Source organism: Melopsittacus undulatus, chromosome 5 (assembly GCF_012275295.1).
Source record: "Melopsittacus undulatus isolate bMelUnd1 chromosome 5, bMelUnd1.mat.Z, whole genome shotgun sequence".
Classification (NCBI taxonomy): Eukaryota; Metazoa; Chordata; class Aves; order Psittaciformes; family Psittaculidae; genus Melopsittacus; species Melopsittacus undulatus.
Genome location: NC_047531.1, coordinates 26989619 through 27016270, shown reverse-complemented (window position 1 = coordinate 27016270; position 26652 = coordinate 26989619). Strand labels below are relative to the sequence as shown.

At 40.1% G+C, this 26652-nt stretch overlaps 2 protein-coding genes across 4 annotated transcripts in view; both read left to right on the top strand.

Moving 5' to 3' along the window:
* LOC101871450 (sucrase-isomaltase, intestinal-like) overlaps positions 1–2439 on the top strand; it is an 80952-nt gene extending 78513 nt beyond the window's left edge. Inside the window, exon 20 of the mRNA XM_034062931.1 lies at positions 1945–2439. Coding sequence (XP_033918822.1) covers positions 1945–2439 — 495 coding nt within the window. The remainder of the gene's footprint in view (positions 1–1944) is intronic.
* A 167-nt stretch (positions 2440–2606) lies between these two features.
* The window catches only part of CPNE8 (copine 8), a 97784-nt gene continuing 73738 nt past the window's right edge, over positions 2607–26652 (top strand). For all 3 annotated transcript variants that reach the window (XM_005148418.3, XM_034063215.1, XM_031048337.2), the window contains exons 1-3: positions 2607–2779; positions 15130–15170; positions 20628–20674. In XM_005148418.3, coding sequence (XP_005148475.1) covers positions 2640–2779; positions 15130–15170; positions 20628–20674 — 228 coding nt within the window. In that variant the 5' untranslated portion in view covers positions 2607–2639. The remainder of the gene's footprint in view (positions 2780–15129; positions 15171–20627; positions 20675–26652) is intronic.

Sequence of the window (26652 nt, the reverse complement as noted above, 5' to 3'; positions counted from 1 at the left end):
ATCCAACCAACCCCCTACCTGACCCAAAGCAGTGAACTAAAGTGCATTAGCAGGGAAGAATATATGAACATATTACACTTACAATGGTATACTTTTAAGTTACCATACCAGGGACTCTTCATCAGGGACTGTAGTGACAGGACAAGGGATAATGAGTTCAAACTTAAACAGGGGAAGTTTAGATTGGATATAAGGAGGAAGTTCTTTACTGTAAGGGTGGGGAGGCACTGGAATGGATTGCTCAAGGAAGTTGTGAATGCTCCATCCCTGGTGGTGTTCAAGGCCAGATTGGACAGAGTCTTGGTTGATATGGTTTAGTGTGAGGTGTCCCTGCCCATGGTGGGGGCGTTGGAAATGGATGATCTTAAGGTCCTTTCCAACCCTAACCATTCTGTGATTCTATGTCTATTGTTATTATAGAGTTACATAATATATAGCAATATATTATGGTTATTATTATAACTATTCATGTCTTTAAAGTTATCCATGTTATGCCCTGTGAGACCCACTGATTATGTTTAGACTTTTACAGTAGATGAACAATATTATTATGCTAAAAAGGAGTTATAATTGTTATCATAAAACCAATTTTAGTCATCTGGAACCCTATCTATACTCAGCATAAGCCTCCCAAGACACCAATGGTCCTTTATCTATCTTTTCACACTACTGTTTTGACAAAGATAATAGTGAACTAAATTTGATTTCGTTATTTTTAGCAATTTCAGCTGTAGGTTGGCTGCCTGCAGACACACCTAGAATACTTGTGAAGGTACATGGCTTCTTGGCTGTGCTGAAAACATCACACAGGCTGGCTTAAGAAGAAATGCTTTGGTGATACCTTATGAGAAATTGCTTTGTATGCAGCGACTGTGCAAGAGGAGGAAAAGAAAGAGAGTTCAGGTGATAACTTCCTGATTAGAAGCAGGGTGTGAAGTCAGAAGTTTCTGAATAAAAATCTGTTGTATCTTCCCTGAGTTTCTGTCACTGAAGTTACATTTCAGACACATGCTGTGCACAGGGAGTATACATCCTGTACATAAGACCATGCTGCTGCCTTCTGTATTTCCACTGCTTGATCTGTTGACTGGGATCTAACCAGGTATCGACATTCAATTTCTCTGTCCATCATTATTTCGATGGACATCATGTATTGAATTTGAATGACACCAACAAGAATCTAGAAATTAAATCCAAAATTAATGTATTCTGATAAGGTATGATATAAATCATATACAATGATACAAAAGGTCCTGCACCTGGGTCAGGGCAAACCCAAGCACAAATACAGGCTGGGCAAAAAATGGACTGGAAAGCAGCCCTGTGGAGAAGGACTTGGGGGTGTTGGTTGACAGGAAGTTGAGTATGACACAGCAGTGTGTGCCTGCAGCCCAGAAAGCCAACTGTTTGCTGGGTTGGAACTGGAATACCCAAACCATTCTGTGATTTTATGAATGTTTGTGGGTTTAGAGCCACATTTGCCTTTTAGAAACAAACACCATATGCGTTTTTATTTTTACACATAAAACCATAGCAGACAGAGGAGCAGAGGACTTCTGTACAGGACTTGTGCTGATATCCTATGATCTTTGACTTGTCCTGCATCCTGTGGGAGTATAGACATGGCACTGAATTTGCTTGCTTCTCACCTTCCCACCTGTGACATGGGAACCTTAGCACTTTCATCTCCCATCAAGTTGTTGTGATGAGACATGAATATCAGGGGCTACTTAGATAGCATGATGATGGATACAAATTAAACACGAGAGATGAGATGATGGGACTGTTATGATTATTGCGGACTATCCCGAACAATCGATTCAGCGTGGATTGGATCAGGTCTTTAAAAAACAGGGGAGCGCAAGTTGGAGCAAGTGGAATTCCCATTTTTCAACGTGTCGACGCATGTAATAACTCCGGTAACCCCACGGCTTTTCCCTCAAGCCTCTGGCAGTAACAATTACCGTTCTCTTTACAGGGGCAGTCAGCACTAACGACCGTCTCGGTGTCTCACAACCCCGCTGCGCAGAGCGCCCCTGGCCGGCGCACTGCTCCCGCTGCGCCCCCTGGCGGCGAGGGGCCCGCCCGAGGCGCTTGATACCGGGCTGCGCCTCGCTCGCGGGCCCGCTTCGGCGCGGACCGCGCGGGGCAGTGAAGTTGGCACGATACCGGCCGGCTCCCCCGCCGCTGCCTCCAGGGCGGAGCTCGGGGCACTCTGGCACTCGGCACTCAGCCAGGACAGGAGGGGATTCCCCGGACAAGTTTCCGTGCAGGGGCCGAGGGGGAACCCACCGTGAAGGCGCGGGAGAGAAGGCGCTCGGCCCGCCCCGCGGGATGGCTCCTACCGGCTCCCTTCTCCGCCCCACAGGACGCTGGGTGGCGGCGGCCGCGGTACCGCTGAGACCCGCTGGGGTCCCCGGCCCGCGAGCCCGGCCCTAGCACCGGCCGCCGGGCGCCTCGCGATGGGGCAGTCACGCGAGGCTCCCGCTCCCGGTGACGTCACCGCCCCGCTCCCGCTTCAGGCGGCGGTGGCAGCCCCCGGGCTGTGCGGGTGCTGCTCCGCTTGGCACCGCCTCCTGCCCTCCCTCTCCGCCCGTCCCTCCTCCCCTCCCTTCCCCGCCTGCCTCCAGCGTTGCCCCATGTTCGCACTGGAGAAGCCGGCGGGGCAGCCGGCGACGGGTACAAGTGGTGGGTTTCCGAACATGGCGTCCGTGGGGGACTTTAACGTGCTCAGCTCCAGCATCCCGGCCACCAAGGTGGAGCTCTCCGTGTCCTGCAGGTACGGCGGCGTCTCAGGGGAGCGCTGCCCGCTCGCCCCGGGGCGTCGGAGGGAGAGTGGACAGGCGAGGGGCCGGACCCGCCGTGTGCCGGGTCTGGGGACCCCCGCCCGGGGGTTCTCGGTGTGGGGCAGCGTCCGTGCGAGGGTTGCCCTCCACAGCCGGGCGCTGTCCGGAGTGTTCCACCCATCCCCGGGAAGTTGTAAATACCCCGGCTCGGGAAGAGCAGTCTGGGGTCCGCTGCCAGCCCGCTACCGCGCCCCGGCCGGGGTGCCGCCGGGGAGGAGCGGCTGCTGTCCGCATGGGGGGAAGCTGGCAGAGGGCGCGGGAGCCGCCTTGCCGTGCGCCGAGCCTCTTCCAGCGGGTATTTAACTTCTGGAGCTGTCCCAAGTGCCGCGGTGGGAACGGAGAAAACTCCCATCCGGAGCAATCCGTTCACAGCGTGTTTAAGGCACCCTCTTGCAAAACTATTACGAAACCGGGCGTGTTACTTGTCACGTTTTATAGTAACGCTGCTGTCGGTAAATCACAAAAATGCCATCCCATAACACCACATCTAGTGCATGCAGATTTGTTCCCGGACATTCGTTTGGCTGTGGTTTGTTTATCGGCATTCTCCCTTGAAGCACAGGGAGTTTCCTGTCAGAGATCTGAAAATGTTTTTATTTGTGGTTTTTTATCTTCATGTGTTCGTTCATATTTCGCAGCTTCCTTCGGTATTCCCCAGGAGTTGCAAAACACTTCCTTTCGCTGGCAGCTTCTAGTGGATAATTTGAACTGTTAGTGTTGTTTCTTGTTGGGAAATGAGGCAAAGTTTGTGCTACAGTCCGTTGCTCCATTTTCTGATGGAGCTGCTAGGGAGCTGCTGCTGTTAACACCACTTCTAATGAGAGAACCACAGTGCGCTGAACCTAAATTCAGACCACTCCCTCTTTTTCCTTAGTAAATAAAGTATGATTTTATGTTTTGTGAAGGGTTCATTTAAAAGAAGGCTGAGACAATGAGGAGTAAAATTGAATTTGGAATACTGAACTAGTCACCAGGCTAACATATGAATGCCCTGATGTATTTACTGCCTATCTGCAAAGTTCATTGGCAGCAACCTCAGAAAACCCTGGTCTCCTGAAGGGTGGGCTTCTACATGTAAAAGCAATCCAGGACTTCTAGCATTACTGCTTGGTTCCTTAAGTAACCTGTCACAATTACAAATACCAGAACATTCATCCTGTATTTAACCTTGTTCCCTTATAATGGAAGTTTCTTTCATTCCAGGTATTGTTTGTATATACCTGCAATGCTTTCTTTAAATCCTTGTTCTGTAGTGACTTAAGATAGTTACAAGGAAATGTAGGTTTATGACACAGTCAGTGAATTCTGACCTTAGCTACCTTTCTGGTAACTAATTTCAGTATATAGCTTCAATATTTGTTTCTTTGGAGGTATCTCTAAAAGCTACATCTGTTTTGTTAAAGCTGCTTTCTTTTTCCTTGTTTAAGAAAAATGGTCTGTCTTCCCAACATGTCTTGATGTCAAGTGCAGAGGATGGGGATTTCTGTGGTGATCCCTTTCTTCTTAATGCTCTGGGATAGCAGCTTTGGATTACAAAATCATCCTTCAAAATTGAGTGTAAAATGAGTAACACTGGGACAGAGATTAACGATTAACACATTTGTGATTCATCTATAAACATTCATTGGTTCAGGCTCTCAAAAAGTAGTGTTAAGTGAAATTGTGAAATAGAGAGCAAACTGCAAAGGTCAGAGAATGCTGAAAATTCTTTAATAATTAGCAGTTGTGTATTCCTTAACACCTGAAGAGAAATGCTTTTCAAATAGGTAGGATCATGACATTAATTTTCTCTCAGTAGCTGGAGTTGTAGAACAAATTTGGTCACTTGTTTCTGTCAACAGTTGTCAGCTGATAACTGTTCTTTCTTCACACATTTTCATTTTTTTGCTTGTTCTCGTTATAGGAAGTCTAGGAACTTCTTCCATTTGTACAGGTGGTGTAACTTGCTGGACAGTGAAGCAGTGCAAGCTGTTTGTGTCACAAAATAAACTTGTTACTCTAGACAGTTTTCCTCTATTTATTTTCCCTCTTTCTTTCCTTCTTATTCAGTAAAGAAACAGCTTCTCTTCACTTAAGCTTTTAATTCTGTATAGTTTATCTGTCAGCATTTCCCAAGTTAATTTGCCCTGCATGCTGGTACTGTCAGTGTTACCAAGTTCACCAGGTTCCAGCACTATGCAGATGGCATTGCACTACTTCTTATTCTGCAAGCCAGGCTGTTCTAGCTTCAGGGGCACATGAGGTAACCTTCAGGAGAAGTGCATCTTATAGGATGAGAATTTGTCTATGAAAATGATGAAATATTTTGGATATCAGGTGATATTCTTTCTGGGGTATGACTAAAAACTTTTCCTATGATTCCCATGGCTGATAAAATGCCAGCATTTGGCTGTAGTTTTACAAATGCTAGAAAACCAAGAAATTAATTCTTTTTAGTTATTACTAGTCAGTGCATATCAAATAAGATGTTGACGATTCTTTTCTGACTCTTGGAAGATGTAGATTTCCAACCTTCTGAGTTATTTGTTTGGGGTTTTTTTAAATCAAGAATGTATGCTCTTTGGCTCAAGCCAGATGCAATGTGGCAGAACAACATAAATGTGTCATCAGAGAGGATCCTCTGGTGTTGGTAACAATCTGCTATTGCCTGGATCAATTATTCTAGTAGCCATCTCCCTCTGTGCCTTGTAGCTCTCTTCATCGCATGCCTGAAGGGCATCCATGGTCTGATGAAAATTTCACTGTCACCTGCTCTGTGATCTTTGGTTGTTGCCATCTGGCATAATTTTACACTGTTGTCATGAGGTAAAGGATCAGGACCTTGGCTCTCCAATTAGTGTGGAAGAGAGAATATAGGCTGCGCTTTATCTTTTACTCCACTACTGTTTTCCAGCCCAAAGTTTCCCTTCCTCTAAAGGGGTATTTGCGCTGCATACTGTGTGTAGGCCTGTGCGTAGACTTGAATCTTCACTTTCGCAGTGTAAACTTGTAGTCCTGTGTGAGCCTGAGGTAAGCTTTAGGCCACGTGTCTGCCACCCTTATCTCACCCTGTGGTGACGTTCTTCAACAATTCCAATTCAGTTAAATCTCAAAAAGCTTCATATTCTATTCTCTTCTTCCCTACTATCAGTGTAGTTATGATGTAGTTGACTGAACTAGCATACTTAATGTTGAGAACATGGGTGGATGATGGTTGTAACATATCTTAAAGCTTGTGCTGTATGTGAACGTACAAAGTTTTTCACTATTTATTGTGATGTATATCATGGCGATTTCTGCTCCCCATGGTAGCTCAGTGGACCAAGGTTTTTTCCTGTTGTCTCCTGATTGAGCCACAGCCTTTATGAAACCTTATCTTACAAGAATGGCCAAGAATTTCATTAAGCTTCATGCTAATGTTTATTTACTTACTGCATTAGGAGTTATCAGAATTATCTTCTTGAGACTAATTTTTAATATCTGTAGGGAAGTGAAGCTGTAGATTGGTCACTTTATAGTTTCTAGTAGTGTATCTGAAAGTGTATGACTTCTAGTGGTTATCTGAAAGATAGTGAAAGTGTTGTAACATGCTGACAGAGCATAGGGTCACTTTGTTATGGTAGTGCTGCTCTGCAAGGCTATATGTTCAGTCAAGCAGTCTGTCCTCAGTATTCTGGGTTTATGCTGGATAGGCTCTATACTGGCTGTATTCCCACACCAGGCATAATGTGTGTAAAGGCCGCATAAACTCCTTATCATGATTAATTCAACAGAAATACAACCGGTTGCCCATACCTGGTTTATATCAGTTCTGTGCCACTTTACAATATGTACAGAAGTGTAATATTAATTAATAGGTTGAACAGAACTAAGCAACTCCTATTCTGAGTAATGAAGATAATTTAGTTTCAAGTTTCTTGCACAGAGGAACAAAAATTACTGTTTCAGATATTTTGCCTTTTCTTTTGTTTGGTAGCCTGAATATCTTAACCAGCCACTTTCAAGTGATTGCAGCACCCAAAAGTATGTTTAAATATATGTTTGATTGACCTGGGCATTGGTTTCTGGCAAGATCACTTCTCTCCAGGCAGTGTAGTTGCCTCCTCAATTTTGGAAATAGCAATGGTTAGAAATCCCTGTCACAGAAAGATGCAATGCTAAAAGAGATATCCATAACAGATTATTTGGTGCTGTAGCTCTGTGCAGTACAAAATATAGAATATAAAATTCATCCTGATTGTATATCTGGTTTTCATTTTCCTGCTTGCTTTGTGTACGTGTGTCCAGTTTGGATTAAAAGCCTGTGGAGTGGCTATGTGTGACCAGGAACAGAAAGTTGATTTTGTATGGTTTTGCTTTGAAATGAAACTGCCTGGACAACCAGCTGGCTCCAGCTGGGAAAAGTTAGTGTATTGGGGAAAAAAAATATAAATGAGTGACAGTGTCCATCAAGGTAGTCATGGAAATGCATTCCAGATAGCTTACATGGTTTGGCTTTCACCTGTCTGTCTGTGTTGTTTGAACTTTAAACATGCAACTAAGTGACTTCTAGAGTTTAAGGCAGATCTGTTGCCCTGTGAATTCAATGTTGTGATTCCTAGGCACCAGGTTTCACACTAACTCTGCAAGTCTTGGGACTTGCCCAGTTTTGTCTAAAATTGTCTTTGCCTATATGGAGCTTAGCTACAAACCCAAAACCAGTGTTTTTTTCTAATGACCAGGTGGCTACTGCTTAGTTAGTTTCTCTTTGTCTTGTTTTTGTGTGGTATAAACATACTTCTTTCTACAGGTAGTAGTACTAAGTTGTTATTCTGTGTACGTTGATGTATTTGTGATTCTCAAAGGACAGTGTAATGCAGAGGAGCATTGGCATGGTGTGATAGCAGAGGTCTTGCAAGTGGGGACATGGGACACAGAGCAGTAGAGCAAAAGCTGAAAAGAGGGGGCTCAGGATGCCACTGGGGACCCCAGTGCTGTAAAGAAGTCACCAGTGGTTGGTAAAAAGTGAAGGCTGGGAGCTAGGAAACCTGTTTTTTGGAATAATGAAGTCCTGAAAGAGCAGGTCTCAAGCAGATGTGATACACACCATACACAGTAAACTTGGACCTAAAATGGAGTTGCAGACCAATTAAGCAAGAGCGAGGTGTAAGAGCATGTTGGAAGAATAACCCAGATGGAGATTCTCAGAGTGGGGAGGAGGGAGCCATCAATATCGACCTTCTCCTGAGACCACCTGCTCCACTCCTGCCACCACTAAACTTCGTGCTTCTCCCCGGACAAAACGTGGGACACTGATGGCTCACTGTAACACCCTCCCACAGCTGACACCAACAATCTTAGCCCCAGAAGGGTGCTATAAAGGAAACCCTGACAGCAGGAGAAGAGAGAGGTACTAGGAAGTGTGAAGCAACGTTGAATGTATTATTATGAACACTTTCTGTAGTAGTATTATTTTCCTTGTTCTCTTTCTTTCCCATCTGAGCAGTGCCTCACCCACTGACAAGAGTATTTTGCCCAGATTTTCACAATCCAGTACTTTCTGTCTGTTTCCACAGCATTCCTGCAAAATACTGCTATGTTTAAGTAAAGAAACTTGGCACTTCCTTTGGTTTTTGTTTGTTTTTTACCCCCAGGAGTAGTCAGCAGTTTTAATAGAGGTTTCAACCTGAAACTTTGTGTACATCTAGACAGAGAAGACTGTGGGTTGTCATAAAATCATGGAAGCACTGCTGGTCTAACCCTTCACATTGCTTCTTCCTTTCTTTTTCCCTTAAGAGAATGGCTTCTGAACCAGTATCTGTTTAAATTGACAAGAAAAGTTACTGGGAGGCTGGAAATTACTTCTTAGTCTCCTTGTGAACAAGCAGAGCCAATTATTTCTCCACAGGTTATGAAGAGGTATCGTAAATGGTTTCTTAAGCTTGCATATTAGAGGTACGTTTGCTTTCTTCCCAGGCCTTCTAGTGCCGCAAAGAGTGGAGACAATGTAAAACCAGAAGGAAGGGGTCATCCTAATTGCCTGTTGGTCAGAAGAGCCACCATTTTCTCACCTGTGAGCTTTTCCCAAGAGAGCCAGTTATTTTGACAGGAAGATAAAATTCTGAGAAATTGTCTAATCTTCGTTTTGGTCCAGGGCATTTTGAATCTAGAGATCTGGAGGCTGATAGCTTGCTATTTATTGTGTTCTGAGAGAATACAGAAGGAGAGAGTAAATAGCTAGGGAAAGGTGGCTACTTAAGCTAGCACCACAACAGGAAAGTTGTTTGTGCAATTACTCTGCAAGAAGTCAAGTGGATTCTTCACTCAAGTAGGCTCTTTGGATCGTACATCGTCTTGCATAGAGGACTGCCCATTGCAAGTCCAGTAATACCAGTTGAGGCTGAGGGACAGTGTTTGCTAGGACCTCATACAGTTATGTTAAAAATAGTAGTAGAATGGATACCATTCTGCACAGTAAAAAGTGAGGAGATGCTTCTTTTTTTTTTTTTCCCTCTGGTTCTTCTTTGAAAAAGGCACATGGGCCCAACATTAAGTGTCGGAAACAGAAATGCATTTATAATGAACTAAGGGCAGTTGCTCTTCCCATGGAATGACACAAGTGTACTGTGAGAAAAGTAGTGTACGCTTATATGAGAATCTGATATCTTGAAAATGTGTATTTTCTAAAAATTAAAAATAATTGTGCATGGGAAACTAACTTCTGTGTTTGCAAACTGCCGAGGGCTTTATTTCACAACCAAGGAATCTTTGCCTCCACTTTAATGTAATCTAAAGATGAAGAGAAACATAAACCCTTAACAGCTGGAGAGATTGTGACAAATTCATCTGAAGCAAACTGTATTTTTAGCATAAAGGATTTCAGAGCTGTTGAAAGCAATGTATAAATAAGTATTTTTCCAGTCATATGAACACAGTTGGGGATTTTTTTGTGTACTTCTGTTCTTTAGTGCCAGGATTCTGCCATTTCTGAAGGGGGGATTGGATTTACTTCTGCTTAGCAGTTGGATTTAACAAAGGGTTAAATTTAAACCCTACAGAGCAGGAAGTTCAAATACTGATCATTAAAATAAAGTCAAATTTGAAGCAAAGTGTATGTAAACAAAGTGAGTAAATGTTATTTTTAACATAGTCCAATCTTTGTCAATGTACATATAATCCATAGAGTATGTGAGACTGTACAAAGCAACATAGTGTTTAAAAGGCATTTGGACAATATTGTTAATAACATGCTTTCACACTTGGCCAGCCCTAAAGTAGTCAAGCAGGTGGACTAGATGTCAGTTGTAGATTCCTTACAATAGGAATATTGGGTTTTATTTATAAACAATTTTTCAAGCAAAGCACCACAGCACAGAAACAATTTTGACAAACCTTCACAGACCTGATGAAACTGTGTGAACAGAGTGATTCTGCAAGGCATAGTCAATAGGTTTTAACTTTTCTTATATACTGATTACTTTTAATTTTTTCCTGGAGAAATTTATCTCCTGATACAGAAAAAAACCCCTTTATCCCAGCATCTGCAATCAGTCTTGTGCTTTTCAGTTTAGACAAGTAGGTGTTATTGCTGTGGTTCCTATTTATTTTTTTCCCTTAGTCATCTGTTCTATTGCAACCATTTTGGAAGGTCCACTCCAGAACAGGCAGGTATGGAATGAATTCCTTCAGAATCTGTGCTGGTAGAATGCTGCTTTCTGCACAGATGTTCCTAGACTTCTTTGCTGTACATATTGGATGTGTGTGTGTTTCTCCAGGCAAAAGCATATTTCTCCTTTTTTTTTCTTTTTTTTCCTTCCTTCCTCATACTCAGTAGCAGTTCCTCCTCTTTTCTTTTTGCATTCTTTATTTGAGAAGCTGAATGTGCCTAGAAAAATATAGCCCTCATATTCTTTGATTAGGAGGAGGAAATGAAAGTTTTGGATATTGAGTTTCTGAGCTTTCCTAGGACTGCTTCCTGACACAAAATAGTGTACTACCGAAGACAATGCTTTTCTCAGATAAAAGGGAAAGAAATGCACCCTGTATCACTCAACCTGTGCAAGAAGTGCCATTGACTGTTGAGGAAATAAAGACAACATGAAGTTCCAGAAATACATCTAGTCTTCTTTCTTCTTTTGTTTTCTGCCATTTCTTTTGTTTGTAGATTGGCATCTGCTTAAGTGCCATGCAGTTTTCATGTATTTAAAGTAACACTTTGATTGTTTTCCCCCTAGTATCATAGAATAGTTAGGGTTGTAAAGGACTTTAAGGTCATCCAGTTCCACCCCCCACCCCCCCCCCCCCCGCCATGGGCAGGGACACCTCACACTAAACCATGTCACCTAAGGCTCTGTCCAACCTGGCCTTGAACGCTGCCAGGGATGGAGCATTCACAACTTCCCTGGGCAACCCATTCCAGTGCCTCACCACCCTAACAGTAAAGAATTTCTTCCTTAGATCCAATCTAAACTTCCCCCGTTTAAGTTTTAATCTGTTACCCCTTGTTCTATCACTACAGTCCCTAATGAATAGTCCCTCCCCAACATCCCTGTAGCCCCCCTTCAGATACTGGAAGGCTGCTATGAGGTCTCCACGCAGCCTTCTCTTCTCCAGGCTGAACAGCCCCAACTTTCTCAGCCTGTCTTCATATAGGAGGTGCTCCAGTCCCCTGATCATCCTCGTGGCCCTCCTCTGGACTTGTTCCAGCAGTTCCATGTCCTTTTTATGTTGAGGACACCAGAACTGCACACAATACTCCAAGTGAGGTCTGACGAGAGCAGAGTAGAGGGGCAGAATCACCTCCTTCGACCTGCTGGTCACACTCCTCTTGATGCAGCCCAGGATACGGTTGGCTTTCTGGGCTGCAAGCACACACTGAAGCCGGCTCATGTTCAGTTTCTCATCAACCAACATCCCCAAGTCCTTCTCCTCAGGGCTGCTCTGAATCTCTTCTCTGCCCAACCTGTAGCTGTGCCTGGAAGTGCTCCGACCCAGGTGTAGGACCTTGCAGTTGGCATGATTAAACTTCATGAGGTTGGCATCAACCCACCTCACAAGCGTGTCAAGGTCCCTCTGGATGGCATTCCTTCCCTCTAGTGTGTCAACCGAACCACACAGCTTGGTGTCATCGGCAGACTTGCTGAGGGCACACTCAATCCCACTGTCCATGTTACCGACAAAGATGTTGAACAAGAGTGGTCCCAACACCAATCCCTGAAAGACACCACTCGTTACTGGTCTCCAGGTGGACACTGAGCCATTGACCACAACTCTTTGTATGCGGCCATCCAGCCAGTTCTTTATCCACCGAATGATCTGCCTATCAAATTGATGTCTCTCCAATTTAGAGACAAGGATATCATGTGGGACAGTGTCGAACACTTTGCACAAATCCAGGTAGATGACATCCACTGCTCTACCCCTGCCCATCAGTTCTATAGCCCCATCATAGAAGGCCACCAAATTGGTCATGCTGGCTGTCACCAAACATTTTTTTGTTTTCTGTGTGCCTTAGCATGCCTTCCAGAAGAATCTGCTCCCAGATTTTGCCAGGCACAGAGGTGAGACTGGTGAAATGAAAAGGTGCAGAGGAAATTTAGCAGCTGCAGGAGCTGTTAAGTGATTTAGTGGACAAACTAGACTTCCCTGCCACCCGTTTGCGCTGTTCTTTACATTCCTTCTGAAACTGGCTGCATTGCTTGAACAGCTTGTTAAATTCTTATGTTACTGTTTTGGCTGGTTAGTAATGGTTTTGAAAATCAGGCATGTCTGCACACTTTGAAGATGTTTTTTATCTATGGTAAAATGTGTGAAGGGTTGAATGGAGGATATTGAAAGGTGTATTAGTTCAAAACATTTGCTGACCTGAATTGCAATGTTAACCTTTGGTATTTCAGTCCTTCCAGGGATACTGACTGTGTAGAAATACTCTGAATTCAAGAAGTCCTTGAGCAGCTAATAGTTGATGAGCAGGAACATCTCAGGCAGTGTTAGAGATAATTACCTTGCTCTCATTCTGTTCCCATTGTGGCTACTTTTTGCAACTGCTGGAATAAGAGCATTGGGATAGACTGAGCTGCTGGTATGGGCAGTCTTCATGGTTTTATGTATATGGGAAAATAGAGGAAGAAAACTTACAAAGAAACAGAGTAGGAAATACTTAAAAAACCTCAAGGCACCTTAACTCAGTATAAGAGTCATTAAAATGGTTTAATCTTAATCTGCAGTCACAAATACTAACATACCAATTATAAGGTCATTGTAGAATATTTATGGAGAGGAATTTAAATTGCTTGGAATCCTAATAGTGAGCATGGGAAGTCTATCCCAAAACCTAATGTACTGTCTCTTTCTTATAACCCTGTGTCTAGGCTTTTATTATTCCCAGATGAACTGCTATAAAACCAATTCTAGTTACCATAAATTAATGGCATATCTAGGTATGTATAATTAAAGAGGAATAGGAGGCAATTTTCATTTTGGATTGGTAGTTCTGATATTGTAGAACTTGCTGTGCAGTCTTTTAATGTAGGTTGTAGTGATCGTTGTCAAATACAGACTTGGAATCACTGGTTTTCCTGGGTTTGTTAATATTTTAATTTGTATATTTTTGGGTAAGATAGAATACATATATGAAATATAGAATGCATATATGAAAATCTCCCTTCTGGATGGATTAGAGAAGTTCTGAAGAAGCAGCATGTGCAGATGTCAGGTTCATTCACAAATATGAATTTTAATCCTAGTGCCTACTTTGGCTAAATAAAACAGATGCACCCAACATTCTTTTAAAGCTTTCATTCATATTGCTTGTTCTGAAATGTGGACTTGGCAGTACGTGAATTTGGAATACAGTGTTTTTTCCTTGTTGAAGCAGAACACCTGTATCAAACAATGTATTAATACATTTTTTTCAGCACTGTTCAGCAGCACAAAAATAATGTGATTTAGATCTGAGAGTAATAAATGGTGATCTTTGAAGAAGCTATACTAATTACTAAAAATAGTAAGCTGTAAGTGATGTAAACTGGTTATTTAATCCTTCCTCTTGCTCCAGGGTAGGATTAAAGAGTTTATTAGTACTTGTAGCTACCTAACATGTTCTTAAAGACTGTCAGTGGTGGAGATTTCACGTCATGTCTGGCCACCTCTAACAATGAATGGTGGTAAACCAATGGAATAAAGTTCAACTTCTGCCTTTGCAGAGCAAAAGATTCAGTTTGTGGTTAAACTTGTTCCTACTTGCTCTGTCTGCATGGATATCAACTTCAATTTGCAGCAATGTTTTCTTCATAGTTATATTCTATAGACTTCTTATTACTTCTGCTTCCCTGTACTCTGGTGGCTCCATGTCTGTCTTAGATTGCAAGAAATCAGTTTGCTGAAAACATTATTGATTGAATTGAGTATTTACTAGTATCATGAAGACTAGAAAAATTATAGCTTTTTTGTTTATGTATTCCAGTATGCCTTTTTCCCAAAAGCACAAAATTCCTGTCTTGTGTTCAATTTTCGGTCAGCTGGTCTAGACCCATTTTTGGTACAACTGCTGTATGTCTAGGTACATGCAGCTAAACTGCTTTTTTGCTGTGGATTGAGTTTAATGCCTAACTTCAACTACCTGCCTTGTCCCTGTTCAATGGCTTTGTGTTTTCAGACCATTTTTCTAGTTTGTCTGTTTTCTGGTCAGTCCTAGTTCTCTAGACTTAGTGTTAATTTGAGCCTCCTCATCTGTGAATGATTCTCAGTTGTTTAAAGTGTGGCTACAATACTGGGACCACTATACTGCACAACAAAGAAATCAGTGCTTACTGCTTATTCCTAGGTATTTTGTAGATATTTGGAAAATTCCTAATTTTGGTGTGTTCTGTGTATGCTTTCATTTTCTTTACCTTACTCATCCGTGACAGATTCTTACAGATATTTCTTGATGGCTGTGAGATCTCATAGCCATTCTTTTAAGTCAAGTCTAAAGTTTTGGGGTTCAACTAGCAAGTTCATCTCTGCTAGATGTTTGGGATTTTAAGCTATTTCTGTTCCTGATGTCTTACATATATTTAATATGCTTGTCATGTGTTGCTTCTCACTTCATGGTATTGGAGTGTATGAACTGCAGTTTGCTCAAATCCAAAATATATAATAAAATTAAATGTAAGACTATTCAAATGTTAATGCTGACTGACTTGTAGTAAATCTTACGTATTGGAAGGGTATAAAACTACCTGACTATCAAACTGTTAAAAACAGATATGAATTGGTGTCTGGTTTGTGTCTTCCACCATTTTTTATAAATAAGATTATTTTATCTCTTTTTTTTATTTAACAGAAATCTTTTGGACAGAGATACGTTTTCTAAATCTGATCCAAGTAAGTATACAGCATTTTATTTCTTTTCATCACATCTTCCACATGTGTAAACACTGGATTAAAAGTTACAGGAGTGATTTCCTTCAGTCTCTGTTAGGTTTACATTGTCTTTGTAACAATTATTTAAAATAATTAAGTTATACCTAAATAAGATACGCTTATGGATTGTTATATGAATTGGAATTTTAAAGAGTCTGTATTCAATGTTGCTTTCTTGAGCTACATGGTTCCTTATTTAGGAGTCAACCTACATTTTCCTGAAATGAATAAATGCAGAAAAGTGGGTTTTTTTAATCTGTTGTTGTAGATCTCTTTCAAAGCTAGCGAGCAAACTCCTAAATAGAATAGAAGCACTTGTTGCTGCTAATGCATATAGTGTCCACTAATCCTAGAGTCAAATGCTGGAAAATAAAATTAAGTTGTTTCTGAGAAATATGACCTTACCTGATCAATAATCATATCATGGTTTATGACTTAATGTTTTCAGTTATGTCAGGTAGTGATACCCACTTTCCCTATAAGTTTTGTTAGTATATGACTGGATCTGACAAAAATTCTCATTACTATGAATTTATATATGACAGGACTTTTGATTTAAAATCCATTACTATCTTTCTGTAACAGACACATTATGATATGTTTATCAAAGAACTGAGACCACAAAAAAAAATTCCTTTTTTTCTGATAGTGTTTAATCAAAGTACTGCTGTAGTGTTGAATGATTAGTCCTTATAGTGTCTTGTCATATCATAGAATGGTTTGAGTTGGAAGGGAGCTTAGAGATCATCCGGTTCCAACCCCCTGCCATGGGCAGGGACACCTTCCATTAAACCAAGTTGCTCCAAGCCCTGTCCAACCTGGCCTTGAACACTGCCAAAGATGGATTGTGTTATCACCCCATATCTGTTTTAATGTGTAAGGGACTTTTTTTTAAGCCTGGGGTTTTCTTCCTTAGAATACAGTGTATTGTGCTTACTGACATTGGCCATAACTTGAGACACATATACTTCTGTCAAATGTCTGAACGTGTCCTGTAGTGGGATACACGTGAGTCATGTGAGTGTGTTTGTCCATTTTTAACCCAAGGTGTTTTTGTGAGAGATTCCACAATAGACTTCTGATGGAAAAGCTTCTACTTTCTGGGGAAAAGCTGCATGAAGTTAGGTTTAACTTTGACGTTCTTAGCCTACAATACCTTTTATTTTTAAAAAGGAGATATTAGCTGTACATTGCCCCTGATGCAGGCAGATCATGCAGAAGCAGTTCTGAGTGTTTTGCATATTACTACGTTTTTTAATTGGCTAATAAAACTCACTTGTTCAGGTTAAGCAATTTTGAAGAGTGGTCAGTGACCTATTGCTGCTGATAGAACTCAGAGATCTCTTTATTGAATCAAGGCACCTTTACAAAAGTGATTGAGCATGTCTATTTTTTAAGCTCAGATATTATTATAGACAAGTGCTTCAAGTTTTTACCAGACAGAGAGCTGTGTCAGGCATAAATTGCAGAGTTTGAGTAGCAGGGGACTGCAATGTGACCTGTGTGGCAAGAGGCCATGAACCACCATGTGCTGTCACAGCAGGTTCCAGTCAGCTCTAAAAGCCATGTGAGTAAATTGCCTGCCAGAACTTCTGCCAGCCAGGGGAGCACACAGGGCCCCTGCTCAAACCTATTTGAGAAGAAAAGCAGCAGCAACTATGAGCTAGATCTGAAGGTACTACTGCAGCCACACTTCCAGAGGTACGCTGCTGGCCATGCGTTCTTGAGCGGAGACACTCCATATAAAAGTCAGTGCACCTCTAAAGGGTCTGTGACCTGTGAGAAGCCCAACACAGGGCAGATGGGCAAACCAAGTGATTGTGGCTGGTTGGGTGACCTATGCTGGGGAAGGAATGCAGGAAAACCTAAAGAATTCCTAATATCTGTCTTTAAAATATATCTGAGGAGCAAACTGGTGGTTTTTAATGGATTCAAAGTATATGGAAATATTTTTTAAAGTGTCATAACCTTGCCTGTCAGTTCAAAACATGCTGCTTTCCTGTTTCCAGTAAGTAGCTTATTTAAAGCACTAAAATTGGTGGGGTGCTTTAGAGATCTGGTCTCCAGTTGTGAGTAGCCACTTATGCTGCCAATCAGGCCTATCTGTACAGGTTAGCAGTAGAGAAACATGGAATACAGTAATACTGTCCTGGGAGAAGGGAGAAGCCTGGGCTCTGGAAGTGCTCTTACTGTATTTGCACTAAAGAAATTACTTGGCAAAACAGCTTTGGTTGTGGATACTCTCCAAAGAGCATACACTTACTTTTAGTATTCTGTAGGGTATGTTATTAGTCAGTTTAGTTTGTTTGCTCCTAGTGCCCTTTAGTTGAGCACAAAGATAATGGATAAAGGCCATTCTTAGACTGGTCTCTATACAGTAACTTCATCCTGTTAGCTAAGAAAGGTGTCAAGACCAGCATCATGCCTTCACTGAATTTAACAACCATTAGATTTTGTACAAGATAGAATCACATAGTGTCACTCTGTATGCTGAGGTCTCATTGGGTTTGACTAAGCCAATTCTAATATGCTTTTCAAACTCCAGTGCAGTTATCTATAGAGAATATTGATAGTGAAAATCTGATTTCATCGTCTTGGTCTTTTTCTCAGAGAGGGACACATGAATATAGTTGACTCTCTTGTCAACATAAACAGTCTTCTGAAATTGAAAAGGAACTTGTGATTTTTTTCCAGTTCTCTTGGGAGGTTTGCTTAGCTGTGTTTTGATGCTGTAATTGCTACTCAGTATTTATTCCAATTCTGACCACTTCCCTGTAATCTGGAATATACATGCCAAGAGAAAGCTGGCACTTTGCCTCCCTTGAGGCAAGTTACAGAAATAACATAGAGATATTAGCTATAGATGGGACAGACTTCGATAGCCCTGTTCATGAAGTACTTTAAATAGTACTGAAGTCTTTTACTGGCAGAGCTGTCTTCTCAGTGGCGTCAAAGCAAGTCATACTGATTTACTGCAGCTCGTATATTTTGATTTACTGCAGCATTAGGGCCATTCTGTTCTTCCATTTTGGAGACCATTTCTTTTTCTAGGAATATTTTTGAGATAATTTTTTTGCCCTCTTTGAAAGAATGATCTAAAGCAGTGCTTTCCTCATGAGGCAGGGATAAGACCTGCAAAGTAGATGCAGATTAATGAATGTGTTATGTTTCTTTGTCTAATGAGAGTTGGGCAAAATTACTTTCTTTCCATGCACTGGCTAGGCAAACTGAACCACTGTGCAGCAGTGGTGGCAGCACTATGGTCAGGATAAAATGTCCTAATGTGGAGTCCTGTGACTTCTGGTTATCTTAATAGAAAGGATCTGATATGAAAGAATGGAGAGGTAAAAGCTCTTCCTCTGGGGGCTCTCCCCATAGAAGATAGTTTCAGTGAGGGGAATCTCATGACAGCTGGGACAAAGGGATCTTCAGGAAGCTCTGCCTAGAAAGTATAGAAGCTGGTGAGTGAAGAGTAATGGGAAGCCCCTGCTACAACTGGCTGAAGAATCATGGAAAGATTTAGGTAGCATGGAGAAAAGACCAACCTCGTTGTGGCTCATAATTCTTTGGAAGGGGGTAGATGTGTTGTTATGTTTGGGAAGACTCAAGTGGGCAGTTTGGGTGTTACAGTAGTTGCCAGACTAAAGGATAAGCATGTATGCATTGAACAGAAAAACACCAGAGTGCAGGATAAGGGCAGCTCAAACTATCTGGGAAAATAAGAAGGTGCGGATTGTAATATTTTGGGAACTATCTGCATCTGAGTGATAACTGTTGACACTTCCACCCTCTTCTTCATTGCAAGATTCCTTAAATTTACCTTGAGTTTGACACCATGTCAGAGTTTTGACTCAGCGTCCAGTTAAGAATTACAAAATGTTAAGATTTCTGACCCATAGGTATGGCTGTAGAGACAGGACACCTGACCCTTGGAAGAGCTGATTCTGTGTTAGCAGGAAGGGTACTTCCAGAGATTTCTTCCTTTTTTTGCTTGTTTTTTATCTGTGGGAATTTCCTTTGACATTTCCTTCTTCTCCCAGAGTTACTTTGACACAGAACTTACTAGATAAAAAGGTCAGTCAGAAGTTCAGTAACCTTCAGACACTTCTGTAGCTGATTTCATAGATTCCATTTCACTGTTTTCTTACATTTTCTCATTTACTTTCATTCTTCATGTAATACAGTTCAGCTGTCTGCTCCAGACTGTGCTGTAATAATAGGCTTGTTTATTTGGAATCACCCTACTTTAAGTAGGAACCAAAACTTGGAGAATTACTGTCCAAAGTTTCATTTAGAGTAACAGGAGAAAGACAAATGTCTATTTCAAAAGAATGATTTTGAATTTTTTTTGTAAACTTTTTTTCTTGTACAAAAGTATCTTCTTTGAGAAAAAGTTGTATTATGTTACCTTTTAACTTCTGTGTAACCTAAATTATTGAACTTGGTTTTTTTTTCTAATTTGCCACTACCTAATGAGATTTCTTTTTGTTGTTGTTTGAGTGGGTATTTTGTTTGTGTGTGGACCAAATACCTTTCAAATAAGAAGAAAATGTAATTTGAAGCTTGACTTCATTTCTGCTTTGCTTTTCATTTTCACTTCTGTTTTCATGTCATGTCTGTTGATGATTCTGATTTTATTAAAAACAAAACCAGGCTTCTACTGTTAGTGTTCAAGGCTGCAACACAAAACAATATTATTTTTAACCTTCTGTTGAAAAATAATGATGGGCACAGGAGAAGATTTTGTCAGGAGAAAAGTGGTCAAATATCTGTATTTCTGTTGCTTAGAAAAGGGCTGTAGTAGAGTTTCAGGTAAAAGTTGTTTTATGGTTGTCAGCTACAACTAGTTCAAGACTGTAGGGAAAAAAGCTTATAGTACAACTTTAGTGCAAATTACTTGTGCTTATAATAGTATTTAAAAGACCTGCATATAATCACTATTCCTATATATGAATAATTTGAAGCAGAATTAAGGAAGAAAACATGAGAACTTATTTTTTCCTTTTTCCACTTGTATTTCCCCTTTCTATTCTTCTGGTAGGGTCCTCGTTTGGTTTTATTTTAATTCTCTCATCTCTTGAAAGAAACATAATTTAGGGTAATTTTGCATTAGATTAACTAGGGTAGCCAGATCATCCACACTTGATGAAGAACTGCTTTTATCCATTTTTACTGCTAACGTTTGTCAAGTGATTTGCTGGAGGTCAAGCATAAGTTTTGCTTCCCATTTCAGAACCACTCTATGTATTAGGTTAGTGCTGCAACAATAGACCATACTGAAGACGGAGGGAAAATAAATTACTATTTTATCATTCTAGTTAATAATTTCAACAGCACAACACACTAAACATTGGCTCACTTAAAATATGTCAAATGCTGAAAATGACCTAACTTTTTTTATTATTTTTCTTTTCACAGTCTGTGTTTTGTACACACAAGCCATTGGAAACAAAGAATGGAGAGAGGTAAGATGTATAAACCTTTTGAGTATCCTTCAAGCTGATTGTTTGCCCTAGCAACAGAGGTCATGTCATAGCCTCTTTAATAAAGAGTCTTTAAAACCTAATCACATTAATCTCAATTTCCATATCTGTATCAGATATTTCCATCAAAAGGGAAAACAAAATTAGGGAAAATATGCAAGTTTCCTGTTTTTACAGTCTCCTTGAGAAAAGTGAATTCAAACTTAGCTATTGGTCTGGACAAGGTCTGTGGATATCAAGAGAGGAAAACAATCAGTACATATCCTATGGAAGAATTCAGCTGTGGTGATGGTTGGTGTCAGCAAAACTAGCTTCTAGGTGTGGTAAAGATCTACTTTTCCCATGTAGTGTTAGGGAGAAGTTAAGTGCTGCTGAGTAGTGTATACATCAGGCAACAAGGGAGAGAGGGGATTATGCATAGGTTGGTCTACATTGCCTTAACTTATAGACCCTGGACAGATGTTTTAAGAAACAAAATCAAGTACCTCTAAATTAATTATCTACATGAGTTCAATATTTGTAGCCTGGAAATGTCTCTCTGTACTTAGTCATCTAATTTTTCTCCATTAATATTATTCTTTGAAAGAGTTGACAGTGTTGGGGGAAGGGTTCTCATCTCTCTACTGATAAAATGTGCTATTTAGCTGCCTTACAGAGAGAATTGATGGAACTGTTCTTCACTATAAGTGGTCCACTGTGTGGTCATTTGTTCTAAGAATAGAGTCAGGAGAGGAATGAACTATCTTACTGTTTTTCCCTGTAAAAGAGAGGAGGACTGATGTTTTATTTTTTAGAATAGATATATTATTACTACTATTTAAACATTCCAGTGGAGGGGCTGGGGGCACAGAAACTAGACCTCTTCCCTCATACTAGGTAGCTGGCTGGAGAAACTTATTTTCTGCTTTGCTAAACAATGGTGAATGTAGATTTCAGTCTTTATGAGACGAGAGAATTGAATTGGTCTCCTGCTTGGAACTGAGCAGTACATGAAACATTGTACCTATGAAATTTGCAGGGTTTAGTGAAATTGCTGCTCTCTGTTCTGAACTGTGCACTTGCCATCCTGTTAGTATACCTACTGGATCACATTCCTCTGATTTCTGTTAAGAAATGTCAGTTTGAGGACCTCAAGTTGGAATTCATTACTCAAGTAAGTTGACAGAAGTTGTGGACATACAGATTGCTCTAAATGTTCTGGATAGTTAATTCTAAATACTAGGAATCTTCAGGCATGAAGACCATTGGTGCGGTTTGGCAGTCAAGTCTTGATTGTTACTAAAGCATTCATGTCCACTTTTGGCCTAGGGTTAAGAGGATTCTGTCAGAAATTCTGGCTTTTATTGTTGTCTAAGTTTCATCTGTAATTTTGTGGAATTTTCATGTTTCTCTGTTGTAACTGTTAAAAGAAGTATTAACCATTTTTAATATATTGTCTTGATGGAAAAATTGTAACATTATCACCTTAGAAACTGTCCTGTGTGCTCATTTTGAGGTGATTTAGAAGATTGCCGGTGGAAAGGTTTCATCTGCTCATGATTTTAACAAGTCCAAGTTTACAACAGTTACAATGTGTTACCTCTTTATAACTTTGTTCAAATTTGTGACAGTTGCAGTGTGTCACCTCTTTATAACTTTGTATTGTCTTTTGCCATTTTATTTCCTTCACCAGAACAAAACCAGCTGAGCAGGGCAGTGTGCAACATTATTGCTTGGATTGCCTCTTGACACTGTTTAGAGTATCTTGGCTGCACCATGCACTTGGGCATGTGGTTATAGCATTATTATGTGACAGTTTAGGAACCACAGGGGTTAAACCAGACTTTTGACATGGCAGTTGCTAGAAAATCTGAGGCTTGGTGGGTTTTTTTGTCAGTTTTTGTTTTCTCTTTGAAGACATAATTATTTCTATATTGTCTATCAGGAGGAGGTCTAGTTACAGGTATTTGCTGCTCAGTTGACTGTTTAAACTATTTACAGTTAAGGGAAAAAGATAACATCCTGAGGGCAGTTAATCAGACCTAATTTAGATGTCTGCCTTATATCAGATGAATCATTCTTTAGAAATGCCTCCAAGTAATGATCAGAAGCCTACACTTTGAACTATGTCATATGTAAAGTTTGATGAGTAGAATCCAATTCCTACTAGCTGTTATGACAGCTAAAATTCACAGGTTGGCATGATAGAGGGACTGAGTCAGAATTGCATTTTACATGTCGTAGTGTATTATATTTTTACCAGTGGTAAAAAATAAGATAGTAGGTAGAAGATTAATTGGTACATACATTAGATGGGTAATCTTATATAAAATATCTTTATTTTAATTCTTTTTTTGCTGCAGTGGTGAATGCACTGTGTTTTTTCAATAAAAATCTGTATATGTGTCCATTTTGTTGTATTTAAACACTTATCTAATATTTTACTAGCATATATAGGTGGATTTCACCTGGATCCATTTGTAGAAGACAAAACTGAGACAAATAACAAGTCCCTGATAGTATGTGTAGATGTTAATGATGTTCACTTATGGCAACACACTCTCCATTGTTCATCCTTTTTTGCATATTTCTCTTCCTTCTTTCGCCTAATTATTTTCTTTTGAACACTGCAGAAAATACCTGGGGATCATAAACACAGTAAATCATTTCATAATCTCCATAATTTTCCTAACACTCTGTGCTTTTTTTTTCTTCCCTTCAGCTAAGCTATTCAGATGGATTGAATACAATAGTTAAATCAAATCTTTCATTTAATGAACGGTGGATGGTTTCTGGGCACTGACTGTTTATCTATGGTACAGATTCTAGTGTTTTTACCTAATGCAGTTCTTGAGCACCAAATCCTAAACAAAGAATTAAAATGTTTTGTTCTCAGTTTAATAAGGTATTGTTTTTCAAAACAGTTGCCCTGGTTTCACTTATAGTGTGATCATCAAGTATTTCACTTAATATAACTGGTAACAAATGCATCATCAAAATCGGAGCTTTGGTTTTAAAATATTTACTTCTGCTTACTTTGTGAAGACACATTTGAAATATGTCTCAGTATCAGAAGCCTTAAATGATATATAGAAAGAGTCTGAATTCTTCATTTCAAAGAGGATGTTCATTCTGAAACCAAGAGTGAGCATTTCAAACGTGAATGTTAAATAAGTAGTTGGCATTGTAAAACACTCAACCAACTGCAGTTTTATTGGCAGTATGTAGCAATGGGTAACTGTTAAGGAACTGCCTATGAAGCAAGGCTCTGAGCCTCTGGTCCATCTACTGTAGCAATACATTAGATGCAAATTAAATTTGTGTACCTGTCTGGAATTCAGACATGACTTCATGAGCTGCCAAATGTAATTTTATGTCCTCAGTAAATTTCCATTGCATCTTCTAAAATAATTGTTCATGGCTTCCCATTCTTCAGGCCTTCTTGTTCATTGATTCTATTCACTTTTTTTTTTTCTAATATGGAGTAAATATGCTGGAGACTAAAAGGAAGCATCTTTTTTGATTGTGTCATAAAATTGAGAGAGAAGGCAGTTAGGGAAATTGCACTGGAATCCCAAGATAGTGAAAATGGCCAGTTTGTAAGAAAATCAGAAAAGACCATCATGAGCTAAACCTTGTTTATCAACAGAAAGACTTCTCCCTTTATGTGTTCGCACTCCTCATTCAGCCATCCTAACTGATGTGTTAAGTTAGCTGTTACATTTTTTGCTCATATGCATATAAATGTTTCATTCATCCATATGGAATTTTATCTGCCATTTTACTCTCTGATCACTCCGTATGACTAATGCTGCTCTGCCAAGTCTTCATAATTGCCTTTTATATATTTATCCTGTTTAATTCTGTAAAAATCTTTGTTTTGTAGCTTTTTTTTTTTTTTGAGGAAGTAATGCTAATAACTGTACTTGGCACTGGTGAGGCTGCATCTCGAATCCTGTGTTCAGTTCTGGGCTCCTCACTACAAGATACTGCCCTGCTGGAGTGAGTTCAGGAAAGGATTGATTCTGTTACTCTCCTAAATGATGTGTCTAAAGTCACTTGCTTGTTGGCCATATTAAGATTTTAACTTCACACAACTGTTAGTGTGAAAACTAGGCCATGTGGAGAACTATTTAATTAGCAGCTATGCTATTAGTTGTAAGTGACTGGATTATAGAAATAACCTATTCTACTTAAAAAGGCTGTAGGTAATTGGGAAAACAGATTTAAAAAAGTGATGCTTGATTTCACTGAAAAGTGTAGACTGGTGGTTTTTAGAGGCCAGAATTTTAATGTCATCTATAAGATAAATTTTAATAATGATTTTTCAGTTAAATAATTAGTTATATTTAATGCAAAAGAATGATTTGTATAGCCATTGGAAGAAAGTAAAGAGGCCAAAACCCAAGCCTCAATTAAAAGTAATTTAAAATAATATAAAAAAAAAGCTAGCAGTGCCACTGAATCTCGTGAGTTTTGTAGCAGTTTCAGTCTTAACTGATGAGTGATAAAGGTAGCAGTGTAACGGGGATTCTATTAGGCCTTCTCTGGCCTCAGTGGGATTAAATCATCACCATATTGCACATTTATCTTTTTTTTACTGATACAATTCTGTCATGCATTTTCAGTCAAGTCCGAAAGATTTCCCAAGTGTAGCATGGTTATTGTGTAAAGTGAAATATTGTTTACTGAAAAAAAATGCAGATTTGATGGGAGGAAAAGTACTTACACATTTATGATACTTTACTGTTCTAAAAAATGAAAACTGACATTTAGCTGCCATTTTATAACTTTTTTTCCTTCTGAATTAACTTTTTTTTGTAATTCATACAAGTCATACATCCTTCTAATTCATAGATAGTTCTGTTTTCTAATGGAACTATAAAACCCCAAGATAATGTAGTCATGGGATAACTTAGGTGAAACGAATCTTTCCAGCCTCCTAGACAACATTTATCTGCTGTGTCTAGTTCATCAACTGATCCATGCAAAGCCATCTTCAAAGTTAGGCCAAGTTGTTCAGGGCCTTTCCCAGCTAAGATTTGACTTTCTCTGAAAGCAGAGACTGCACAGCTCGCTGCGTGACCCATTCCAGTGCTTAATCCCCTATTCTGGAAGAGTGTTTCCCTGTATAACTTCATAATTTTTTTTGCTGCAACTTTTGACTATTGCATCTTGTCCTTTTGTTGTGCTTTCTGTGAACAGTCTGGCTATGTCTTCTGTCATGCTGTTTAGGTAGTAGAGAATGATAATGGAAACAGATCTTTCCTAAACCTTCTCCAAGCTGAATAAACTGGGCTCCATTGGCTTTTCCTCAAGTTGTGTGCTCCAGCCTGCTGATATTGAGATAGATAGATTTTTTTTAAAGTGTTTATTTAACTGAACTGCTTCTAGTCTGTTGATTCAGTTGCATTTAGAGCCCCAAACTGTACCCAGTTTTCCAGGTGGGGTCCCACAGATGTTGAATAGAAGGGGAATAATTATTGCCTTTAATCTGCAGGCTGTGCTGACCCTAATACAACTCAACATGTTAAACATGCACCAGGACCTTTTTTCTGCACATCTCATACCCCATCACTCAGTCCCCAGTACCAGCACAGGCATTTGAATTTGTCTTTGTTGAACTTTGTGAGAGAATCTACAAGGATGTACAAATATATAAGCTGGATTTTTGTCTGAGGGGAGTGTCTGTGTCCCCCTCCAGTCACAGTAATTTTATGGTATGTAGTAACAAAAGGAAACAGAGCTTTCCTTTACCTTGCTATGTGCCTTCACCTTGCTTTTTCATGCACTTGTAGAAATTGTCATGCTTCCAGTCCGTTAGTCTCACCTTCCATGTGAGAAAACAGAAGAGTGTTTCTGAGTGCGCAAGCCAGCATCTGTGCTGCATTAGGAGCAGCATTGCTAGCAGGTCAGGGGGGGAGATCCTTGCCTTCAGCAGCAGTGAGACCATAGCTGGAGTGCTCTGTCCAGTGCTGAGC